The sequence below is a fragment of the Thunnus thynnus genome, chromosome 3, assembly GCF_963924715.1.
Source record: "Thunnus thynnus chromosome 3, fThuThy2.1, whole genome shotgun sequence".
NCBI classification, from domain to species: Eukaryota; Metazoa; Chordata; class Actinopteri; order Scombriformes; family Scombridae; genus Thunnus; species Thunnus thynnus.
This window is the reverse complement of record NC_089519.1, coordinates 2,544,927-2,560,847: the sequence shown is the minus strand read 5'-3', so window position 1 is coordinate 2,560,847 and position 15,921 is coordinate 2,544,927. Positions and strand designations below refer to the sequence as shown.

At 42.0% G+C, this 15,921-nt stretch overlaps 1 protein-coding gene across 3 annotated transcripts in view; it reads left to right on the top strand.

Annotated features, from left to right (window-relative positions):
* Nucleotides 1-1,974: 1,974 nt before the first annotated feature.
* Nucleotides 1,975-15,921, top strand: part of ntn1a (netrin 1a) — a 60,812-nt gene continuing 46,865 nt past the window's right edge. Inside the window, exons 1-2 of one of the 3 annotated variants that reach the window (XM_067580311.1) lie at nucleotides 1,975-2,236; nucleotides 2,489-3,545. In XM_067580311.1, the coding sequence (XP_067436412.1) occupies nucleotides 2,522-3,545 (1,024 nt within the window). In that variant the 5' untranslated portion in view covers nucleotides 1,975-2,236; nucleotides 2,489-2,521. The remainder of the gene's footprint in view (nucleotides 2,237-2,488; nucleotides 3,546-15,921) is intronic. The other 2 variants (XM_067580304.1, XM_067580295.1) reach the window with 2 other exon arrangements.

Genomic DNA, 15,921 nt, shown 5'->3' with positions numbered 1-15,921 from the left:
TTTTGCTGTAGGTGTAAATTCTATTAACAGCAGTTTTCTATGGTTTCTCTTATTCAGCCCATATGGACGGTTTTTCCACCCAACATCAAACAGTTTCTGTTTCCAGTCTGTGATGAAGGTGGCATGTGTGCCCGCAGCAGATCTCCAATGAGAGTAAATTAAACAGATTTTTATTCTTCTTTGCATGTGAGAGCAGATAACTGTGAAACAGAGAAGTAAAGCCAAAACTGACATTAGGAATACAAACAACAAAAACAATCATAAAGGAAGTGATGCTGTGTCGTTTATCAATGAATTTGACTGTGTCTTCTTGACTGTTCTGCCTACACTCTTCTTTAAACACTAACCTACTAAACACTTTATGTAGTTCATTATTTGCATGATAATATAACCTTTACCTTGTGCCTCGACACCCACATCTCCTAAAATTTTACAAACCTTTATCATCAGTTGATTTAACAATCAAATTTGTTACAAAACGTGAGGAAGTAACCTTACATGTAGTATGAATACTGAGAAATACTATCCTGGTTATAATTTATTCTTAATTTGTGTGAATTGGGTTACACTTATGTCACTTTAGGATCCATGAGATATTTCCTATTAAACATGAAAAGTCTCTGAGCCAAACAACAAGATCTCCCTCTTCATTTGAACCAGTGACAGCATCTGTTGATTGATGAACAATAAAGAAATCTCAGTACAACTGTAAGTAGGCTATCTCAGATCGGAACTCAGTTAACCATCAGCCTACTCAAGCGCCAGTTTATATCTACATGTCAGATCTGCAGCAGCCAATCATCTTCAAGCTCATTCAATAAACGAGGTAATGCCTCCACCGTCTGGGAAAAGTAGCAGACGCCGCTGTGCTGCACAGGCGGAGTCGGTCGTTTCCTTCTATTGACACAAGATGGCGCTGTTAACTTCTGCTGCCGATGTTCAACAGGTTTGCAGGAGCAGCAGCTTCACCGCAGGACGAACTGCACAACAGTGGAGGGAGGGATGCATCCTGCAAAACAATGCAGTTACATCTGGTCTTCAAATGTTTTTATTTTTAAAACCTGATGTTGTTTGCATGTAAATAGAAGCCTTAAGTGTCACATCTGGACTCCTGATTTACAAAAGCAAAACTTGGGTAGGCGAATGGTTTTCAATAAGAGTAACCTCAGTGTTTAGACAGAACTGCTGCCCTGTCAATACAGCTGAAAACTGCTTCACACGATGCATTATGAGATCTATTAGGTTGCACTTAAAATCATCAAAATCCACGTTAAGTACACTTTAATTAATTTAGGTGGCTGCAAGTAAAGCTTACCCTTCCCTTGGTTATTCCTACTGCACGTTGGTAGTTTACAGACATTTAGGCTTGACATGCTTTTGTTCTGATAATCCTATGATAATAATATCCTGCATAGTTTTAGTTGCATTTAGTTAGTAGAAATTACAGGCTAGTTATGGCGTGATAACTGTGTTCAGAATTTCATCATTTATCATTATGATTCCACAAATGATTTATGACATGATGCTTAAGGCAATCATTAAAAAAATTAGAAAATTATACCCTAAACAATATTTCATGGTTAAACCCACCACAGCTGTTATTAGAGAAACTGCAATAATAATTATCCTTATAATTTGTATATTGGTCTAATAATAATTTTTGCATAATGTGCCCTACTGTGCATCATGTTGAATAAATTAGTACATTATATTATGAATCTATCAGTTGTCGTTCAGGTGGAGGTGTTTGCCCCAGTTGTTGCCCCCCCACCCTCCACCCTCCCTCTTTCCCTCTCTCTCTCTCTCTCTCTCTCTCGGTAATTTCTCTCCGCACGTCAATCTTCTCACTGATGCGCCGCCAGTGGATGTCGTTGTTCCGCCTGGTGTCACCCCTTCAAGATGAGCTGACCTAAAGCTGCATGCCAAGATCCTTCCTTCACTTTCCTCTGCAGACAGAGAGAGAGAGAGAGAGATCGAGAGCAAAAGAGAGAGAGAGAGAGAGAGAGAGAGAGAGAGAGAGAGAGAGAGAGAGAGAGAGAGATTGTGAAAAGACCGGCAGGAGGAGTGGGACTTGCTATAAGGACACTAGCGACTCTTAAATCCAGCCGCTCCTTTATTTTTACGCAGGAGATTTGAAGAAACAAATAAGAAAACAGGGCGAGCTGTGATTGGCGTCCGATAGAGAAAAGTAGCCCACCGTCGCCGGTATTTTGACATCTTATTAAATTATCCTCAGGTATAGTGAGCTTTATAGAAATTATACAAAACCTGACATGCGTGTGGTGTGAGTGAATGTGACTTTTATATCACTGTCAAGTACCAATTGTTGCCCCAGTTTTGTTTGGGAATTGTTTGCAGACAGCCTAAATTTATGCGCATTTCTTCTTGTCATCACCAAACTTTGCTCTCTCTCTCTCTCACTCACTCTCTCTCTCTCCCTCTCTCTCTCTTCCCACATGCTTGTTGTCTTCTTCCCTCTTTCCTCCAGCGGCAGAGACACTTGGGGACCGAAGGACCTACCATGAGAAGGGCTGTGGATGTTGTGCTGACTGTGCTGCTCACCGTGTCCCTGTCGTACCGGAGCGCCCTCGGCGGCTACGGGATGAGTCTGTTCGCGGCGCAGACCTCTCCCCCGGACCCCTGCTACGACGAGCACGGCAACCCGCGGCGCTGCATCCCGGACTTTGTCAACTCCGCCTTCGGGAAGGAAGTGAAAGTGTCCAGCACCTGCGGCAAGACGCCCAGCCGCTACTGCGTGGTGACATCGGCGGACAAGGTGGACGAGAGGACCAGAAACTGTCACACCTGCGATGCCTCGGACCCCAAGAAGTATCATCCTCCGGCGTACCTGACGGACCTCAACAACCCTCACAACCTCACCTGCTGGCAGTCCGAGAACTTCATCCAGTATCCGCAAAATGTCACCCTGACTCTTTCCCTTGGCAAGAAGTTTGAGGTCACATATGTGAGCCTGCAGTTCTGCTCGCCTCGACCTGAATCCATGGCTATTTACAAGTCCATGGATTACGGTAAAACTTGGGTACCCTTTCAGTTTTACTCGACCCAGTGCAGGAAGATGTACAACAAGCCCAACAGGGCCGTTATCACGAAGCAGAACGAGCAGGAGGCCGTCTGCACGGACTCCCACACCGACATGCACCCTCTGACCGGCGGGCTCATCGCCTTCAGCACACTGGACGGCAGACCGTCGGCGCACGACTTCGACAACTCGCCGGTGCTGCAGGACTGGGTGACGGCCACCGACATTAAAGTGATCTTCAGCCGGTTGCACACTTTCGGTGATGAGAACGAGGACGATTCGGAGCTGGCCCGGGACTCGTACTTCTACGCCGTGTCGGACCTGCAGGTCGGAGGGAGATGCAAGTGCAACGGGCACGGATCTCGGTGCGTAAAGGACCGGGATGGGAGTCTGGTGTGTGAGTGCAAACACAACACCGCCGGACCAGAGTGCGACAGGTGCAAACCTTTCCACTACGACAGACCGTGGCAGAGAGCCACAGCCAGGGAGGCCAACGAGTGTGTCGGTAAGTCTTCTACACAGTCTTTCATCCCGGAGCGGCTGTCTGTGCGCTGACGCTGCTGTCTGTGCGCGCAGAGCTGCTTGATATAGTAGGATGAGTTTTATTTGTGATGGTTGGGACGATTTTGAGGTAAACTGCCGGCTAGAGAGGAAATATTTTACAGTCAAATAAAAAAGAGAGATCAGGCATCGTTGGGTGGATTTGTTATGTGAAATAAGTGAAATTTAGTCATTCAAAATTATGTCTTTCAAACGTAAAATAAATTAATAATAATAATGATCAAATGTTGCGAGGTTTTATAACTAATCTGCGACTAATTTTTCCACTTCAGTTCATTAAGCCCGAACTTGAACACGCTCCCTCTCCAACCAAAACCACATCAAAGCCACATTTTTTTTTTCCTGATATTGTGGCGCACGTCCACGAGCATAACATTATAAGTCACATGCAACATGAAAATGCAATTTGAAAGTCCATTAAGCTTGTTGCAGGCCATAATGGAGGCTTTTAAACCACCTCAAACGGGACCACTGAGCCTAATCATCCACAGGAACATTTCTCAGAGCTCGACTTCACCGCTGTAATAAAGCAAAGCCTTTTCATTTGTCTGAAGACTCCTTCAACAAACCCACCGCAGCGGTAATTGAACACAGATTTTTATGATCACATAATTATTTTCCACATAAAGAAATCAATAGCGAAACGATGTATCAAAACGTCAAGTGTCGTGGTTAAGTTTTAAAATATAGCTTCATTAGAACTGTTTTATAAATTATTACAATTTATTATCATAGTATAAGATATTTAATGAAATACTTTCTCTAGTTATAAATTTGAATAAAGCGATTTGGCTCTAATATGAAGGAATTGCATGTTTTAAGTCAAATGAAAATAACAAAAGGGCACATTTCTATAATTTGGATATTTTCATGATTACTGTTGACGTTCGAATGAGCAGAAAGATATTTAAATATATTACTATAGAACATACAGTATTTCTTATCCTAAAAAGAAAGAAGCTTGTACAGAAAAAAAAGAAGAAAATCTCTGATCATGTCTGTCATTGTTTGGCATCGTGCTGCTCTTTGTGTTTGAGAATCCACATGTTTCATCAGCTGCTGAGTATTCAAAGTGATCAAAAAGTTGAACCTATTCACATATTGAAGATTACATTATCACTGCTCATATTTCTGTCAGTTCTTTACATGAGATGCTGATAATAAAGGAAGCCTGATAGTGAATGATAGCTTATACAGATTTATGAAATTATTAAATTGTGTTTGTTGTGTACTGAAAAAATGGTGAAGACTTCAAATCTCTGAAATGTGCCTTTAGTGTTTCTCTCTGATGATTTTATGGAGGAGTATGTGTTCACCATCCACTCTTAGGCCTGTTGTGTGCTTTCAGTTATTTTGGTTGGATTATTGCACATAAAAGTGTTTATTAGAATCTTGAGGATTTTAGACGAACAAAGAGTTATTTAGTAATTTAATAAGATAATGTTTGTGCAGCTCCTGCTCATGAGGAGATGCAGTGCATAGAGGAGGATGAGGACAGCCAGAGGAAGGAGAAGGAGAGGCAGAAAGATGATGGAGACTGAAACTAACCCCTCAGTGTGACTCCACACAACCTGCAGTAACACAAAGCTGTTCAAACTCTTATATTTTCCGTTCGGCAGCAGGTTCGCAGCGAAGAAGGAGGCTCAATGTTGTTTGACAGTGGCGACAGATGTCAGCCACTCTGACACGCAGCAGCTGTTTGAAAGGGTTTTGTTTGCTGCTGTTGTCTATTTCTGAAGCTCAGAGAGATTCTCGCTGGCAGATGTTGTGAAATAAATCAGGCGTAGTTTTGTGGAAATATCTACTTTACATTCTTTGTGACTCTATCAAGAATGCACTCTGGAGAAGGTCACAATGTTGTGGTTTTTTTTTTAAAATTATGGTTATTATCAGTTAACAATGCCAAAGGGTTTTTGAGTGTACATGCTTTTTTTTTTAATGGCCCTATCGAATGTTTTTTTTCTCTCTACATTAACAAGGCTATATCATTACATTAGTAAGTAAAGAAATCCATGTTTACCGCTTTTCAAAACAGAACGGTTTACAGAGAGAAACCAAAAGAAAGAGAGCTGAAAAATATAAATATTTGTATGCTCGCTCTGTCCCAGCAGTAGAATAAAACTGAAATTCCAATTTTGCCAACAGTTGAAGCAATAATAATTAAGTAATAGTCACGTCAAGTCAATTTTATTCGTATTGCACAATGTCATAAATCACAAATTTGCCTCAGGGGGCTTAATAAAGTAAGAAAATCCCAGCATTAGACAATACACACAGATTTTAATGCCAAGCAATGTAAAAATTATTCTCAAATTTAAAGGTACATAGAGGGAGATTTACAACTTAACAGTCTTTATATCTACATGATCTACAGTAATAAATTTATGCTGCTGGAAAAGGAAAAAAAAAAAAAAAGCCTGTTTAGACAAAACCTCCAAACTCAACACAAATGACTTGTTTCCTTTAGCCAACATCCTCGACACTGGACCAGCACATATATAACATGTCTCACGCTGGGGCCACCAAAGCCTGTCACTTACTGCATTCATCATGTTGTCAGTAAGGTATTTAGTTTTCAACATCAGGGTATGGAAACGTGTGTGTGTGTGTGTGTGTGAGCTTAAGCAAACACCAAATCTAAAAGAGAAGAAGAAGAAATCTCACACCTCTGAGAGTGCACGGGAGGGAGTTGTGTCAGATGGATGAGTGCATGCAATCGGACGACTGCAGTGATGTCAGAGAGTTTATTGTTGCGCCCCACCTCAGTGACAGCACCGAGAGTGTCACTGGACTCTCATAAGGATGTAGTTATCGCAAAGGGTTTTTTTTCTGTGTACAATAAAAAGTCTGGCACCGTGTGGGGTCGGAAATGACGTAAGCTATTGACTCCTTCGATATTCCCTGACCCCCACCTCGCACGCACACACACACACACACACACACACACACACAAAAAAACAAGAAAAGAAAAATCACAAAAGCCCATTTGAACACACAGGTCTGTCTGTGTTTTCCTCTTGAAGTGCACTTTGCTGATTACTTCCATCAGGATCTTAAAGGACGCTCATGTGCTCCTGAGCGTGCACCTCCATCCATTTGGGTTATTGACTCTCCACAGTGCAGGAAAAGCTTCTAATGCAATGAGTTAAAAAGCCAGCAGCACCTCAGGCACAACACAATCTGGATTCAGAGGTGTTAATCTGAGCTCGCAGCAAAGGTAGACGGAGCCATCTGCAGTTTAACTATTAGAAAATTATGGATGCACCATCGCCTGAAATCCTCCTCAACTCAAATAGTAAAGGAAATTGTTTCATCATATTACTGTATGATGAGAAAAGTCCCCTGCAGAGATAAATTCTTTCAATACAAATCAACTGTAAATGTTATTTTGATGTATCCACCAGTTACCCAGTTGTCAGGTTTGTGCAGTTTACTGGACATGTTGGGTAAAAAAAAAAAAAAAAAAAAAAAAAGGAAGGGGAGAAAGTGTCTTGAATAATTCAGGAAGATTAGAAAGACAGCTTGAAGGCATGCAGAATGAGGGGACAGGCACTGCACCACAGAGAGAAGCACGGGGGGGAGAGCAGGGCGACAATAGTGAAAATGAAAGCGAGAATGTAAGCGAGAGGAACGGGGACATAAAGGGGCAGCAGAGTGACATTTCCATAGCCTGTGGGCCAGTGGAATATTTTGACAATTGTCCATTTTTCCAGGCGTCTCTTATTGGGCCAATGGGGATAAAAAAAAAAAAAGGCTGCTGGGACACAAATAACTTTTTTTTCTTCCTTTCTTCCACTTAGAAAGTCTGAGTTCCCTCGGCGCACTGATACTGTAACATATCAGTGGATTGGAGGAGATTCTCTCTGCTCGCTGTAACCTTCCTCTCGCTAATACTCCTCTCTGATTGCAGAAGAAAACTCTCTCTCTCTCTCTCTCTCTCTCTCTCTCTTAAAGTCCAGCATTATCTGGATGATTTGAACATACGTGCCGCTCGTCAAAATCTACACCGCGGAAAGCACAAAGTACACTCACATGTTCCCAAGTGCTGTTCAGAGGCACCACCTGACTGACAAGAGCAAACATGCGGTGCAGAAAAGTCGACATGGTTGATTTGATATGCATTGAAATAACAAACAAACAAAAGTTGTTTTTTTATGCTTTGTCATTATAGCCTGACAGATACTGGATTTTTGAGGCCAATGCTGATATCGATATTTGGTAATTTAAAAAAAATGGATAACAATATATCAGCCAATAATATTTTTTAAAAACATAAACAATCTTTATATGAATTGCTTGGACTTGTTTTTTTAGAAGAATTGTGACCGAAACAATACTAAGCGGGACATATAAAAGTTGAAAAATCAACTTGTCAGTGCTCTCTGCTGGACAAACAATGTAACAGTGATGCTGTTTCTGTTGGCATTTTTGTCCTGAAATTTCTTATCAGCTGACATGCAGATACCAGTGTATCTGCAATAAGATAATATCAGCTGATCTAGGGAGGGATCTGGTATCGATGGATGCAGTGCAACCATCCAACACGCTACGAGTGCTGCTGTAAACATCAAGACGCCCCGCTGTTCAACAAAATAGTCCAGCTGTGTTTTATCCACAAACTCTAGCAGGTGTTGAGCAACATTTTGTGAAATCATCGATTGCAGTACAAACAAATAATTAAAGTTGAGGAGAAATACTTCAAGGCACCACAAAAGTTTATTTTATGAAAAGAAAGAACTCGGTGAATGCATCAAACAGATCACAGACTGATGTCTTAAGATAATTGTTGCTGTGTTTGGAGGAGTGATGTGTTTACAGTCATCTTGGATATATCTGATAATGACAAACTGTTATTAAGTCTTTAAAACGGAGTTGAATCAACCGCATTATTTATCGTCTTACCAGTCAGAAGTCTGGAACATTTGATCTGGGATATGTACGATGCACTGCCCTTGTTGTTTCTGGTCAATTCCAACCAAAAAAGAAAATCTAAAATTTTGACATCTGCAAATTTTGACAGGTCTTCCTTCAAATGTCTCCAGGCAGGTCTTCATGTGGTACCTATCAGACAAGACTGAAGGTCTGGTTAATGTTTGAGCGGCTCACCGTGCACCTTTATAAATCGGCATCCTTCATCTTCAAAGGTTGTTAGTCACCTCACAGCAAACAAAGCTGGGAATAAATTGACAGACTAGCTTTGCACTTTGCACTGGCTCACTGCTCCTCACCTACTCTGGTTCACTCAGCACTCACCTATGTCTCCTGACATGCACACACCTGTAGACGCACACACACACACACACACACACACACACACACACACACACACAGAGTTTTCTTCAGGTCTTTAGCCTGTAGTTCAAACAGGGGGGGAATGGCCTCTCTTTCACTTCAAGAATCTCTTCTCCCTGAGCTCTTATCAGTGTTTATGACTCATTTTGTAAACCGCTGCAAAAATAAGTCCCTCACCAGTCCAAACGGCCGATTCAGCCTTCTGTTTTAGATTCAGAGACCTGTTATATCTCTCCAACAGACAGAAACATGGCCACCAAGCCGGCATGTATTGTAAGCAAGGCTGATGGTACGGTATATCAAGTGCTGTAACCAAACATAAAAAGACAGCCAGGAAAGCTACACATAGACACACACACACATACACACACACACACACACACACACACACACACACACACACACACAGTGAGATGCAGTAATAGTTACAAACTTTCCGCAGCATGTTGTGAGATCACCATTCCTCCCGCTGTCTTGCAAATACTGGTAATGTGTGTGTGCCCGCGAGGGGTTAGGCTGAGAGGCTTGTCATGCAGCTCCTTGCTAATTTTGCTGAGAATCAGTGCCAAGTATTTAAAAGGTTGTTGCATTTGAAATTTAAAGGATTAGATGTTTGAACTTTCAGCCTTAGTCAAGATATTGCATTTTATTTGGGTGAATAGTTGATTCCTGGTAACAGGCGTCTACTAAGTAGTTCCAGTGAAACTGTTCATAGTTTTAAATGTGCTGGTTAAAATGAGTAATCAGTTTATTGCAAAACGTTAACAAGTTAACAGATTACAACAATGAGGGATTTCAACATTTCTTTGAATCTATTTGGAGAATATGACAACTTTGATGACTGGGATGCAGCTGAAGAAAGAGAAATTGAAAATGTTAACAGTTACCCAGTTAAGACTGGGATAGCTAGCTAGTCTTCTTGTTAAACATACTGTCAAATTATATTTACTGTTTGTCAAGCGTATGCAGTGTTATTGACTTTGAATGCTAACTTTCTGGATCATAGCTGAGCCAAATGGTTCTATGAGCTGAGCAGACTAGAGAATTCTCCCGCTGCCAAGTTGTATATAAGGTTTGTTTATTTACTGGAGTAGTGAACAGCGTTTCCATTGCATACGAACCTCATTTGTTACCAGGGAAACTGAGTGATGGCTTGTGAAAAACATTAGATTTTGATTGCAAAACACATAAAAATATAAATGAAGTGCGATGATGCCCTTTGAGGTGTCCGTTATCAGGAATGAATGGATTCTGCAGAGGCAACTGTCCTCTGCTGTGCATCAGACGGTTCTGGCCTCCTCGTTGTCCATTAATTCCTGATAATGGACACCTTGTCAGCCATTATCCCCTACATACTGTAGGTGGTTTGTCAATTATGCCTCTGAGGACGTCAGACACCTAAATGTCAAAGAAAAAGTGTTTTATAGGAATGTAATGTTTTCTTCCTGTTGTCAAGTGAGGGCAGGTGGCTCATTCAAAAACATAAATATCATAAGTATGACTTTTACCTTGTGAAGTGTGATGAGAAGTAATGAAGTGACTTTTACCGTGTGAAGTGTGATGAGAATAGGTTAAACAGTTTAGTTGGTGACGGGAGGGAAAATTTGGTCTTCAGATTGTCCTTTTGGACCAAAAATAGTCAACCGGCCTCGGCCAAAGGAAGACACAGTACATCTATTTTAGTTCTCAGCATGAAAACTTTGACCTCTTTCTCCAGAAGTATATCAAATTATTTGTATAAAACAATAATGATGATTAAATAAAACCATTACAATCACAGGACTTTCATAAAACTGCTACTTTGGGCACTTCTTCAACGAGAGACCATGCAATCCCCAGGATTGAGATCATTTGTAATCGCAATAATTTAGGCTAAAATGAAAGCAAAATATGTGACAAATAATACAGATACTGTTGAGTATGTTGAGGCATGGGAGATCTTGAAGCTATTAATGTCAGTGTTTGGCAGGAGCCCTTTTCAGCAGGAATTTTGGAGCTAGTTGTTGCTTGTCATGAGGCCTGTTCAAGAAGCAATTCAGTTTTGATGAGATTCCAGTTTTGCACAGATAATACATTCTGACAGGTCTTTGAAGAGTGGAAATTAGTTTATATCGAAAAATGTCTGAGGGTAACATACAGATACAAGACATGCAGGCAACACACAAACTTTAATTAGAAAGTGAGTGTGTGTGTGTGTGTGTGTGTGTGTGTGTGTGTTTGTGTGGAGAGAGAAAGACGAGGCAGGCTGCCACCATTCATAAAACTTATAACTAAATCCAAAATGCATCTGTAACTGTGTTTTACTAGAGCTATCTATGTGTTGTCCGGTATTAGTCTCAAGTGGAATAAGATCATTTTCATTACAGTCCACTTTCAGGCTTTTGACAAAGCTCAGGTGGCACCGCTTGGGGTGATGGAATGTGTTCAGTTGTCAAAAAAAGACAAAAATCCATTCTGAAATTTCACAGCCTATGTGTCTGTTGTTGAATTCAGGGTCCTTTGGGCAAGGTGAACATTTCTGCGGCCGTGGTTTTGTTTCATTGCTTTGGCTACAACACATAATGCAACACAGATCCCTCTCACAGTGTGAGTCCGCATTTTTAGCCAGTGTCTGTGTGCATGTGTGAGTGTGCGCACGTGGGCCTCTGTGCGCGCGCCCGTGCCAGAAATGGAACCTCGACCTTGTTTTTGAGAAACGGTTTGGTAGGAAGCCATATTGCCTCTGAAGGAAAGCCATATTGCGTTACTCTGTTGGCTTCTGGCCTGCACTCACTTCCTCTTGTCACCCTCACTTGTGCTTGAACTCAGCACGGACTGTAGCTGCTTTATCACAGTGTCCTGCCAGGCCAGAAAAACTGATCATCATCATCATTATTATCATCCTCCTATTTGTCATGATCAAAGTTATCATTGCTGTCTATCTTTGGGCACAAAACGTGTGTGTGTGTGTGTGTGTGTTTGTGTATTTAAAATGTTTCCATCCAATCTGTGGCGCACTTTTCCAGCAGCTGGTGATAATTGGTCTGGCCAGTGAGATCCAAGCGGCTCTTTCCCTCTTCTTTCTGTCTTTCTAACACAACACTCAACAGTCTTACTTAATATTAGCTGCACTTCACTCAGAGAAGACTCTTTCTACGCTGGCAGGTATATTCTCCAGAGAGAAATCAAGGCGAGTCGCACACGTCCACTAAAAAAGATTTTCAACAATCTAATTAATCTTTTGCAGACCACAGACCTGAAGAAGAAGGCTTCCTTTACAGCGATGACAGCTGTTTTATTATTTTCGTTGGAAAGCGTGCTGTGTGACAGCGCCTAGAGCTCAATTGTGGCTCGTCGCCTTAGGTGCAAGAAGTTAAATGTATTACAAATTTACCAAAACAGTGTTCAAAAAGGACTAGGATGGCTCCCAAACATCTGCTAAAGTGCTGCTAGCTTATGCAAAAAAAAAAAAAGGTGTTTGAGAGACATTAGGGATGCAGGCGCCTCAAAAAAAATTCACACACTTATTTATGCATACTAAATACTCAACAGGTTGCTCCTCATGTTTAACCCCCCCCCCCCCCCCCCCCCCCCGACACAGACAGACATAAGGTGTTCCTCTCAGTCTTTGTTGGTACCTGTCTCTGTCGTCTGCCAGTTATCTGTTTATTTTTGTGTGTGAGCGTGCTTGTGTGTGAGTGTTTCCATGTGTCTTTCTTCTCTGCCAGTAGACCTTGACATTATACAGTGTATGTGTTTATGCTGTTGATTGTGTGTGTGTGTGTGTGTGTGTGTGTGTGTGTGAAAGAGAGAGAGTGTGTCTCTTAATCTGTGTTGTCTGCCAGCGGGTGTTTACGCAAACAGTAATTCTGGCTGGGATGTGAGCAGCTATTCAGCGCCTGGGGAGACGTCTGTTAATGAATTAATTGGTGACTTGATGCCGTAGTGAAAGCTCGTCTTAGCCGAGGGAGGATCTCTACGCTGTGCGCTGCGGGTTAGGCATGAAACGTGGGATGTGTGTGTGTGCGTGTGTGTGTGTGTGAGAGAGAGAGAGAGATATTTGTGTGCAATGGAAAGGTTTGGTTTTAGCGGGTACCGGATGATTAGGGGTAATTAAAACAAACCCACGCTAGACGACATCAGCGTGTGTTCACACATTAGACACAAAGCACTTCAATGCTTCTCTCATCGACTCCATGAACCGCAGTCTCCAGTATATCGAGACGCTACATTCACACCGCAGAGTAAACCCTGTCACACAGGGGTGACAGAGGCTAATCAGTCCCATTTTACTGGAAATGAGCAGTAGAAAATGTTGTGACAGTGTCTTAAGATCCTGTCAGGTTTGTGTGATTTCATTGGATTTTTGGGGATATGTGATAAAAGAGTCTTTGTTGTTGTTTTAATTCCATTAAGATAAAATGGGTAGACACAGCTGTGCATAAACAACACGCAGAGCTTTACTTAATTCTAAACAATATTTCAGTTTACTGCACACAACAGAGCGTTTGTGTAGCGCTAAGGCTTAATCCCCAGAGGGATTGTTTGGAAAATATAAATATTGTCTTACTAGAGGAAATGTGAAAATGACCAAAGCTGTTCTGCTGGAAGATAGATGCTTAATGAGCAACCTCTACGTCAGCTACCACTGCAGCTGTTTCACTTCTTTCAGTCCGCCAGCCTGTGCAGAAGCCAGCATCACTCATTAACGCAATCATCAGGTCTGAAACACACTGTTAGCACGATCCTGATTCATCGCCATCATAGACAGGCCTGAGCGGGCTCGCTTGTTAACAGGGGGTCATAAAGAGGCTAGTAAACAGGGTAGGAAAACACTGTGTGACTGTCTGCGAGAGAGAAAGTAAGAGGGATCGCCTGGTTTAGTGCATGTGTGTGAAATCGTATATGCTCAGGCATTGGCAGCTCTCAAGAGTTTAACAGCGGTGTGTGTGTGTGCTCTATGTGAGACCTGATCCCGAGGCCCGAGCCAGAGGTGCTGCGGAAGATCAGGTCTGATGACCTCAGCACCTCTGTGTGGCAGCAGGTTACTGCACGGTTACCAAGAGGAGGGCGAGCGCTTGTAGCCAAAGCAAATATATAACGTGGACTGGAGGTAATAAGAGAGAGAGAGAGAGAGAGAGCAGGAACGAGAGAAAGTGATTTTTGAGAGAAGAAAAGAAAGTCATTCTCCTGAGCTTTGCCTTGCAGGGATTAGTTGCATTATTAATGAGATGAATGCTCTAATTTAGTAAATCTGTGCGTGTTTCATTCCTTCTTGTACTTTCAGGTGGAAGGAACACATCACAACAAGCACCGAAGCTGGTGCAGCATGTGTTGTAACATTATGCTACAATTACCCAAGTCTGTTCACACTTAAAAAATGAAAGCCTTGGCACGGCTCGTTACACTTCCCCTCCGAAATCTCCCTGTAGCTGATAGGGCTGTATCAACAACAACAATAAAAAACAGATACAAGTTTATGCAAGAGAGAGAGAGAGCGAAAGAAAGAGAGAAATAAAAGAGAAGGAGGCTTTCATATTTGCAGCAGCTCAGCGTTTGATTCATGGCGAAAGTGCTGGCAAAAAACCTCTCTGGCAACATTCGCGCTACTCGCCGACAGGACCACCTAGCACGAGTGTGAGCACATCGGGCCCGAAGTAGGGGTCCTTAACACTCACAGCAATAGATGATTAATGGCTGGATGAAGTTACACCCTGACACAGCAGCCTGTTCTGTAGATCAGAGCGCCCCCCGCTGTTTCTGTAACACACTGCTATTGTTGTCTGATTGAACTGCAACCAGCCGGAACCTGCCTGTGGTGTTACACGGAGGCATTAAGTGTCTGCGCTGGTTAATTATGGTGAAAATACTTAAATTGTATATGCTGATGAAGTTGTCTTTGACCCAGAGTTATTAGTGATGTCAGATAGAACTGAACACAAGTGGGTTAATCTGTTCTGTTTTTTCTGTATCTCTTGTACATAGTGTCTTTCGCTTTTGCCCTCTCACTTACACACACACACACACACACACACACACACACACAAGGCACACACAGTTAGAGAAAGCACCTGTGACAGATCAAGCCGAGTCAAACAATTTCATTTTGCGTCAAACATGCTCACACGCTGCCAGAAAAAAAAAAAAGGAAAAAAACCCTTGGAATTTCTGTGTGTGTATATGTGTGTGTGTGTGTGTGTGTGTGTGTGTGTGTGTGTGTGTGTGTGTGTGTGTGTGTGTGTGTGTGAATAGCTTAGGGTGATTTATCACCAATGTCTTTGTCTTTCCCATATAAGTCATGGCGCAAGCTATGTGTGTGTGTGTGTGTGTGTGTGTGTGTGTGTGTGTGTGTGTGTGTGTGTGGTAGCCAGTAGGTCACCAGAGGTTTGTAGCACCCGGTCGTCATGGATGCCTTCTAGTCACACTGCTGTTTGTGTATGTGTTTTGAGTGTGTGTGGGCCTGTGATTGTCTATATAAGCGACATTCATGCAGTCAAACATCCACTTTTTTTTTTTTTTTTTTATCCTCTATCTTTTCGAGGATGGTGGCCCGTCGGACCAAACATAAAGCTGCACACAGTTGCACAAAGTGATCTCAGTCAGCAGAGGTCAGCACAAAGTAGATAGATTTGCAATAAACTTGAGGAAAGGATACTCTACAAGCAATGCATTCCCTCAGGTTGATGTGAATGATTTCCAATTCAAAAAACAATGAGTTCATAGCTTGATGTTGGAAATCAGATTTCCCAAAAATATGAGATGTTTGCAGTCTTGTCTTAACTTTGAAAAGATATAAGATATGTTAAACTTTTAAATACTCACCCATGCTTCACATTGTTGTTTTCAAGACTATGTAAAATTGTTTTTTTGCCACATACTTGATGCCACAGCCAAACAAAGGGGATGAAATAGTCTTGAGAGACTTATATGTGTATTTGTTTGGTCGTGTGAAGTGGAATGCAGACTTCTGGGAGGGGAAAGTTTGCAAGGTCATCTCAATTTGCCGGGGGTGATCCCAGGTTAATCCATCACTCATTAGCTCTCACAGA